Below are 9,933 nucleotides of genomic sequence, written 5' to 3' on the forward strand. Positions count from 1 at the left end.
AAACACCTTCCCTTTGTCTCTCAAACAACTTCAAATAACAGTGCCTAAAACTTCTAGGAATCCTTAGCATTTCTTTATGTACAAATGGGAAATATTAAGTCTAGCCAAGGTGAGATTAATCTGGCAGTTTCATTTTGGTGAAGTGCTGCCCTCACCACAAAATCCATTGAAGAACTGGGCACTAACTTGCTCTTTGTACTTTTTACCTGTGAAGCCAAAGGCTGAAGCAGCTGCCTAGTGCTGGAATCATTTAGGGCACTGGAAAAGCACATGCAGAACTCCTTTTACTTTGGCCATGTAGAATTTCTAATTTTTTTCCTGTTAGATAATTTCCTCAGTGTCTGCAGCTGCTGCCTGCAAAAGGGAAGAGAACAGAAGGTTAATTTCAGCATCATGGGTTTTGTATTGACCCAAAACACTATACTGAAGGAAAATGCTGCAAATCACAGAAACTGCCCTAGTGTATACTAGGACTTAAGCCAATTCTTGCATTTAAACCTGTAAGAATAAAACAATGGCTCAAAATCACTCCTGCTCTGGCTGATCCTGGAGATGCAGCAGCTGGCTCTGAATCTGTACTTTTTATTAATGAGTCGGCCCAGAAATACCACCTTTGTTTCTACCAGAATTAGGCTGCTCTTGGAGATTGCCATAGGGATATATTTCCTTACAGATGCAGTACAGAGCATATAAGGGACAGACAAAAGTTGGAGAAGGAGTATTAAGAAATAGCCCTGTCAAGAAAATCTTGTTTTCTAGATTATATCAAATAACTTCACCAAGGGGTGTGTGTGTGTGTGTGCATATCAACACACACACTGTACACATACAGATATGTGGTTACACACACAAGCACATCAGGATTTGGGAGACACGTAATTTTCATGTCCAATACTTTCTTTCTCTCCTGTAATTAAATGTGCAGTAGCCTTTCACCAAAATAATATGGCACCAGTTTGATTTTAATATATCTTTAAGCCATGTACAAACAGTGAGGTTCCTTGCATGAATATTCAGCATTAGGTGCCACATGCCCATGGAAATTCAGCAAATAAAGGAATATGCAGGTATAAGTGATACAACAAATAATCCTGCAGTACCAGATTTTTGCTGTAAACAGAATCATCAAATTTTATGCCAGCCAAAACAGCGATAATTTAATTTTTTATCTGTCAAATCCAGCAATGATTTGCTGGATTGGGTTGTTTTATTCTGTTTAGGTCAGAATGTTTAGCAACAGCAATGGGAACAGTTCCTGGCTCCCAGTTTTAAATGCTCATGGAGATAGCATGTCTCAGTTACAGCCAAAATACTGCAGAAAAGCCTCTGTATCCAGACACCAGCTATGTCATAGCAAGGTTTCTGAGTGCACAAGGGAAGGGTTTTTCAGCTCCTAGGGCTCACTTTGGTTGCATGATTTAGAGACTTTTTGTCTGTCTTTAATAATGCCACCTTTGTAGTACCAAAATATACGACTGAGAGAAGCTGGCAGCTCCCTGTGGCCTGCAGGTCCCCCATTCCTTCTCTTTGCATGGGGAAAAAAAACTCAATAACTAAACCAGGAAGCTGCCACTGGTGCTGTGACATGTGATGTGATAATGTTGCAGAACCAGGATACTCCCTGACCTGCTTACAGGTACCATGGCAATTCCATCCAAGCCCACTTTTCCCAAGCTGAGCGTGTTGTACCCTATTGGAACACATGAAAAAACACTGAACAGGCTGTCTGAATAACCAGGGGTGATTCAAGAACTGTCAAAGTCCTCTTCAAACCATCAAGAAAACAAGGGTTTGTCCTCCCTCAGGCCTCAATGTTGGAATTATTCAGCATTTAATGATGAGTTGGGGGATGAGTTGGTGGGAAGGAGATAAGGGATGAAAGTAACCTTTTAAAGGAGAAAATGGGACAAGCCTATGGGGCACTCCAGGTATGCTTTAAATAAAAGAAACTGGGATCTGATTTTGCTATAATTCCTTCTCTGATTCCTCTGAATTAGCCTGTGGGAACTTCTCAGCTCTCACAAAACAAATTGAGCTCCCCACAAGTCATACCCGAGGAACAGACATCAGACTTGCTGGTGAGGCCCCTTCTGGCAGAAGACCTACCACAAGCCTATTTGAATTACCCATTAGTAAAGAAATCACCTTCAAAAAAAGTCAGTTCAACCTAAATTCCATCAAACCTAATAGTAATAAACCATAAACTAGTAAAAATACTAATCTAGGAAACAGACAACCATTGTGTGTAAAGCGAACTCTGGAATTTCAAAGGTGTCGGTTGACATCAAATTTGGTTAAGTAGCTGTGTGATGGCATCTTCTCTGGTCTAGACACCTCTGCAAACCTTAATTCACAGTAGTCAAATCTGCCTTTGGCTTTCACACTACTCAGCATCGTATCCAGTGGAAGTGACCAGGGAAGAATCAGGAAATTCTAGAGCTGAGGATTTCCCTCTCTGATGAGCACTCCCACCTCCATTCCCACTTTAAGGCAAATTAGGCGGAAGGAGGAGATATTCATGATCAGGGTACCTTATGACATGTTCCAGCTGCTTTTAGTTACCCTCAGAGGCTGGAGGGAGCACAGGCATCAGTTCCATATCCGGAGGACCTCAGGGATTGTTTGGGACCTTGGCTAAGCACCTTTATTCCTCAGTATATTTATTTACTGGATGCAGGGTGGGAAATAACGGGTCCCATACACAGAATTACTCTTACAATCAAAGACCAGGGTGTGGGGTTGCCTCTTGCTCAGCTCTGATGTGAAAATAAGGGGTTTAAATTCTTTCTCAGCCACTGAGTCATGTGAGAAAAAGTTCAGTCAGTCAGGGCTGGAGACCTTTAACCATGACATTTCAGGAATTAAGGACAAAAAATACTGCATGAAGTGAAGTGCCTTATAAACATAGTCCTCTAAAATACAGTTCAACATTTAATAGCCCTGAAGATTCACAGGCCAGATGTGGAATTTGACATTCTGATTTAAAGATTCAGACATAAGTTTTTTCACATTAAGTTGGTTTTTTTGGTGGTTTTGTTTGTTTTTTTTTTTTGTAAAAAAGTAGAACATGGTTTACAAAAAATTGGATGAGCAGGTCCACAGTGAATAACTTAATTAGGTGCCATGTAACAGAGCTGCATGCAGCCATTAGCTAGAAATGTGCACTTTGCTGACTTTAGCTGTAATTAGTTTTAATGCATCTGCATATATATTAGCTGCTTCATGCACAAACATGCAGTGACACACACAAGCTAGAGCTTTACCATTCCAGCTGGAAACAGAAATGGAAGCACCATATGCTAAGCTGGTGCTGAGGACAAAATTAAAAAAAAAAAAATTAATATTTAGCCCTGCTCTCTCATGTCTTGTTCCAGGGAGAAGTAGAACTGAGAGAATTTGCCAAGAAGTTTCATTTCCATTCCTGCCCTCGGATTCTGGGTTTCTGACATGGTTAGAGTGGAGAGTGCAGCAAATCCCACAATTAGTGAGAGTTTCCCAGCATTGTGGGCTGGCTGGGATGGCCGGGAGGCAGCGTGCTGCAGCCACATGCCCTGTGGACTGCTCTGCACTTGGATTGCCATGGCAACCCTGGCTTTGGGGGGAATTCAGGCTATCCCGGCTTTCCCACGTTAGGGACTTCACAGCCAAGAAGCTGTGAATAAATTCTGCTTACTGTGAGCAGAACATAAATTAAACAATGTGGGATGTGAGGCACAGACCTGCCAGTGCTGCACCCTTTTAATTCACATTTTCTCGGCAATTTCTGTTCAAAATTTGGCAATTTGCCTGAGAATGACAGAGAGCACCTCTCAGGAGATGACTGGGAGGGAAAACAAATATAAGATTTAGCTCAGTTGTTTACATACTGACATTATGGCAAGAACGGTTTTATAGTTTCATTTTTATGCCAAACCTTTCTCACACTTTATATGCTCACTGTCTATAAAATCTAGTACCAGGTTTGCATACAAAAATCACCAACTTCTGTAAAGAAATTTAAACTTTGTACTTCCCTTTTGCCACAGGTGGTGTGTATGCTTGCAGAATAGCTGCTAGAATCCTTTTAGAAGTTAGACCACAATAAGAACTGCTCAGATTAAATTCTGCAAATCATTTTTTTAAAGTCAATACTCCTGCTGCGATCAATAGGATTAGCAGAATTAAGAAATAGAGAAGAAATAATTTTAAAAATCATGAGCATTAGTAATGGCAAGATGATTGCTTTCTGTAGAAGTTTTCTCCAACGCCAGGCTCACCTGTAAATGAAACACCACCCAGAGAAAGTCCCAGTTGGGTATTTTTTACATCTCCCATGACAGTGGTCCCGTTTTATGTCTGTGTAACTTCTCACAGCATCAGTGCCTGCTCTGAAGGCTTGAACATTATATAGTAAATAAAAAATACCAGTCTTGACAGTTTTTTGAAGCACTCAGCAGAGATACAAAGTTGACATTAAGCTGCTTTCCATAGCAAAGGCACTTTTGTATTACATTGTACTGGAGAAGCCTCAAGACTTCCCTTGGAGTTGTTATTGTTTTTATCAAGTAGAGAACACATACAAACCCCTCCAGTCTGCTACAAGAGCTGGTTACTCTAAGAGCTGCCTGGAGTTCTGTGACCTGCACCAACACAGCACAAGAAACCAAAAGGAGAGCAGGCAGAAGCTGGACAAGCACGCAGAGCACCTGGAAAAGGCTTTCAGCTTCCAAAACCTATCAGGACAGAGAAATCACCGAATTCAAACTAAATCAGGATGGCCAGCTTTGGGAATTTTAATAGTGTCTATTACATCATGTTTCACAAGAACAAGCCTGTTGTTTTCACTTCAGCCTGCTTTAAGAGAGGCATGTGTAATGCTCTCAGGAATGAGGCAGGAGCAGGAATGGGTCTGTGGATGGGACTATCCAATGATTAAGAGTTGGTTCCACGCAGATTCCCACACAGAGAGCTGCCTGACTCTGTCTTTCCCAGCAGCTGAGTAAAGCCCTGCTTCCTTCTCTTCCTGAACCTACAGTACACATTGCAACACACCCTCCTCCCGTGAAGCAACCCTCAGCTGTGACAGTTTTTACTGAAACACAGATTCTCCCAAAGTTCCTGACCCTCTCCTCACAACTCCTTCCTCTACCCTCAGCTCACCCCCAAGACTCCTATTTTTATGGTAGAACCAGTGAGCTAATTTCTCTCAATTCCACCAGAGCACCAAAACACTGGCAGAGAAAAGCAATAAATCGAAGAGGAAAGACAGCCTAGAAAAATATTTGTGCTGGAACACATTTTAAGGATATAGGTGATTCATGCAGAAGAAGGGCACAAGGCAGTGATTAGAAATAAATTTGAATTGAAAAATACTCAGCCAAAAAGTCTGAATTAAGAACATGCTGAGCACCAGAGAGCTTGGAGACACAGTCTGTTATTAAGCTTTCTGCATTAAACAATTAAATTAAGCAATTAGATTTCAGAAAGGAGATAATTATTTTAGGAATGAAACAAAGGCTAGAGGAAATGCAGCTGCCTGAGTGTGGAGAATGGAGAAAAGGAAACCAAAGCATTGTATTTGAAATGTTCACAACAACCAATTTGTGTACAAGGATTTTTAATTAATAGTCTAGAAAACTTCTTAACTCAGTAATGAAAACAATGCAATTTAAAAAAAGAAAACCACCTCAATATGTGATTATAATTGATATCTTCAAAAATCATAGGCAATGACAAGCAAGTGCTGAAAGGGACTGAGAAGTGACATGGAAAAGCAGTCCTCCGAGATGAGAATTCTCCCGAGATGGCATTTTTAACTCTCCACATGTTTTGATGTGCTGTTTTCTCAAGGCTGTGAGGAAAGATTACTCTCAGAAGGCCAAAAGGAAAAGGGTTTCAGTAATTCCTCACAGGCACATACTCTTGCAGAGCATCTAAAGGATTTGATAAAATGGGCAATTAAGTTATTTGTCTTACTCACTCACAGCTTTAAGTGCAGGCTGACACTCCACAGAGCACCCGAGTCTCTGTCAATTCGTTCTGAGCACATCCTCTAAAAGCCTGACCAAGCTTAGACTAAACCAGGAGCCGGGCTTTTAATCAATTATAAAACAAATATAACATCCTTAACACATTGGCTAGCAGAGGAAAAGAGAAGGGAGCCTACCCACAGGCAGCCTGTCTCGCAGGCACACTGGGACTCGAGTTTGGGCTCCTGAGGGCTGGCAGGGAATCTTTCTTTCCCTGAGTGACAGCATTCAAATGCTGCTGCTGCTGGCAAACTGCAGCCTGTTTAGCACTTCTGAGAAACTCAACGGAAAACACTTTGCTTTTTGTCTTTAATGCCCCAAGAAGGGCACTGGTAACACAATGCCTGTTTAGCACCACTTTCAGAGTGTCCTTAACATCCACTTTCTCCTAGTGAGAGATCTTACTTCAGACAGCAATCCCATCTAACAAGAAAAAAACCCCGTTCCATTTATTTTGGTTTTTTTTAAGTATTATTTTTAATGAAATATGCACAAAATTATACAATATAAAATTTTAATTCAAGTTATAAAAATATGTATAGGAGTTCAAGGTGTTTAATTTGAAAAGATTTGTCAACTAGATCAGAAAACATTCCCTTACAGATTGCACCCTTTATCCCTCCTCCCAATAAAAAGATTTTGCTCCCTTCATTTCATTTGTTTTTGTTTTCACATAAATAACATTCTAATCTGTCATAAAAACACTCTTAACTGGCCCCAAGGTATGGCACAGATTGATGCAGTCTGTCACTGCTTTCAGAAAGAGTTAAAGGATGTATAAAATCCTTAGAAAAACAAGAGATTTTTACCTCCTGATGCAGAATATTTCTTGTAGCTGATGAGCACTTGGCTACAACCAACAGGTTATTCCAACTGATTCCTAAAATACCCTGGCTGTACACAGGGGGCAGTATACTCTTCCTATTCCACATAAATCTCCTCGGTGAAGCAGAAGATTTATTAAAAGTGGGTGAGAAAAGCACTTCAGCAGAGATTGGACTTGGAGCTGTTGCAGAGCTGTTTGAGCACTCACATAACTTATCCTGCTCACTTCCACTCCTCTGCTCTGCTCCTAGGGATTGCTCAGAGGCAGGGAGAAAATGCTGCTGGAGCAATCCTTTTCTTTAGATACTGCAGAATGGATACTCCTGATGTCTATGAAACAAAAATCTCCAAAACAGCTGAGCTTGTCATTCAGCTGAAGCTCAGCATCTCCTCCTGGGAGCCTGGAACTGACGATACAAGTAAAGGGAGTAAGAACTTGGAGAACTCTGCCTGCCCAAAAGGCAGACAGGTGGCAACTCCTTTGCTGGGATACAACCACTGATACTTAATATACCTAATTGGAAGGACACTGAGAATCAGCACACAATCCTGGAATGGTTTGGGCAGGGGGGACCTAAGAGACCTTCCAGTTCCAACCAATGACTCCTTCCACTAGACTAGGTTGTTCCACACCCCATCCAGCCTGGCCTTGAGCACTTCTAGAAATGTGAAAAAGAATCACTGAAGGGGAAAAACCCCTGACTGAAATGATTTTTCTATCATCTGAACTTATGGCAGTTTCCACTAACAACAATAAAGTATTCAAGCCTCACTGTTTGAGCAAGAGGCACCACGTACAATGAAAACTTGAAAATTGTCAGTGTCACAGCGTTTCTGCAGAGCAGTGACAGGTGATGTGCAGACACCCGGCCTTAACAGCAATGGCACCACATACAAACAACTTGGAAAGAGCTGAAGGCCCACAGGTGCAGCAGCAATAAAACCTCTTCCAGTATCTAGCTAGGCACTTGAGAGATGTTTGCAGGAACACAGGATCCTGCAGCTGTTCAAGCAGTAATGACTCCATGGGATTCTCCTCCGAGGCCTCTACAGCCCTGTATGTCCTGGACTATGCAACTTCTCCAGCCATAGGTCAGGTATGAAAGCCACTGACTGAAGGTTGTTCCAGATGAAAGCTGAGTACTGCATCTGGTACATGTTCATGAATCCTGCACCCTCTGTGAGTGGCTCACACCTTCCAGCACACACGAGCAGCCCCTGTGACAGAGGCCACGTAAGGATGCCCAGCAAGGAGCCCCAAAGCATTCATAGCTTTGGAAAGAGGCTGGTGTAAACATCTGTGTGACACAGTTTCTTGGATAGTTTCAGGAGAATACTTTCAGGATGCTGAAGGCACTTGGTACAGACATTTGATTTTGATTTCAAACCTGGGCATGTTTTTTACCAAGAAAGCTATCACAAAATTTAATGTCCCTCTTGTATTGCAGTCTGAGGTTACAGTTGTCTTAACATACTTTCATGGAGAGCAAATATATTTGACAAATTACCCAAGATATTATTTTTTGCTACTCCAAAAGAAAAGCCAGCACCCAACTGAAAGGTTTACTCCTTCTCCCTTTCACAGTGTATTTATGATAGGCCATAAAAGAAAAGAAATCCAACGTCCCCATGAAATTTTAAATTCCAGCTGCCTCAGAAGTATCCCATGGATGTATTTCCAGTGAAGATGCATCTGAAAACTGTCTGCAGCAAAGCAAATCTTTTCAGGTGAGTGGCAGAACAAAAGCGTGAGAATTTCTACAAAATGGAGTTCAGATCCTGTGAAAGTTAAAATATCTTGAAATAAGCATCAAACTACAAAGTACTCTCTGAAAGGAATCTTTTTTCATGTCAATTTTCACCTGAGCACAAATTAACTTATCAAGGCACATAAATAAATGGCATGATAAGCAGCCAGTGATAATTATTTTGGTCCAGAAGAGAAGAAGGCACTCTGACTTTTTTCATTCATAGTTTTGTACTGTTTTCATTTGGTTCCAGTGTTCACCTGTGAGATCTTCTCTTCAACCTTGTCTGCCACCAAATTCAGGTTGCAGCCCCGGAGGCCTTTTATTAAGTCAGCTACCTTTGCATCCTTCCCCTTCCACTTCTGCCACTCCTGAAGTGCCTGAAAAACCACTTCCTCCAAATTAAAAGGATAGGCTGCCTCCACCTTGTCCAGCTTCACCTCTGGCAGCCCAAGTTCTCGCATCAGCTTCTTCCATTCTCTCCCAACATTGTCATGAATGACACCAAAAGCTGCCTTCAGAAGACCTGAAACAGCAGAAGCAGATCAAGTTAGCCATGCATTTACTAAGAAACTCAATAAAAAGTTTAGAAGTTTTTCGTTTCATTTCAGCAAAATGCCACTACTCCGTTGCACTGCACATACTTAAGCGTTCTACAGAAGCCACTGGATACACCTGGAATCCCAAAAGATAAAACAGAAATAAGGTAAAAAAGAGGGGGGAAAATTCCACCCCAAAAGGCGTTTGTGTACACATTTGCTGGGGTTGCTGGGGAGCCATATATTCAGGTATATAACTAAATAAAAAAAAAACCCTCTATATATATAAAAATCCACCTACGTTTCTCATGCTCATCTGGCTGATCATCCTGGACATGAAGTTCTCCCGGTTCGAACTGCACCACTAGTGACAGCAAATCGTCCCTACTGATGTGCCGCAGCAGCTCTTTCAGGAATCCCAGCTTGTCGCGCGCGATCAGCTGCTGCTCCATCAGGATAATGAAGAGCTGCCGGCCCGTTTGCACCTTCTCAAGCTTTCCCTTCGTAATTTTGTTGCGGCAGAGGAACTTCATGGCGTCGAGCTCCGCGTCCGACAGGCCCAAGGAGATGGAGAGCTGCAGGCTCAGGAAACGATCCACGCCACTGGGGCCCTCGTCCGGCACAGGCCGCGCGGGGGGGACTTCGGCGTCCTGTCCCAACCTTCTGGAGGGGAAAGCCATTCCTCTTTGACTACCCGGGAACACGGAGAGGCCCCGAAGGAGCGGCACCGGGACGGTGCAGGGACGGCGCCGGGACCACACCGGCCCGCGCCCGGGACTCACGTGACACCGCGGCTTTCCCGCCCCCGCCCCA

General features: G+C 42.5%; 1 protein-coding gene across 1 annotated transcript; it reads right to left on the reverse strand.

Moving 5' to 3' along the window:
- Positions 1-5,579: 5,579 nt before the first annotated feature.
- On the reverse strand, positions 5,580-9,933 carry FADD (Fas associated via death domain). The gene is made up of 2 exons (XM_021556107.3): positions 9,422-9,933; positions 5,580-9,107 (listed from the first exon to the last, which is right to left on the reverse strand). The coding sequence occupies exons 1-2, from the start codon at positions 9,798-9,800 to the stop codon at positions 8,821-8,823; spliced, it is 666 nt and encodes a 221-aa protein (XP_021411782.2). The 5' UTR covers positions 9,801-9,933; the 3' UTR covers positions 5,580-8,820.

Source organism: Lonchura striata, chromosome 6 (genome assembly GCF_046129695.1).
Source record: "Lonchura striata isolate bLonStr1 chromosome 6, bLonStr1.mat, whole genome shotgun sequence".
Taxonomy (NCBI): domain Eukaryota; kingdom Metazoa; phylum Chordata; class Aves; order Passeriformes; family Estrildidae; genus Lonchura; species Lonchura striata.

Excerpts from the sequence above, each read along its gene's own strand:
- FADD (XM_021556107.3), bottom strand. The coding sequence starts at position 9,800 with ATGGCTTTCCCCTCCAGAAGGTTGGGACAGGACGCCGAAGTCCCCCCC. Across the intron at positions 9,108-9,421 it reads GCCAGATGAGCATGAGAAAC|GTCTTCTGAAGGCAGCTTTT; the intron begins GTAGGTGGATTT and ends CTGCTGTTTCAG.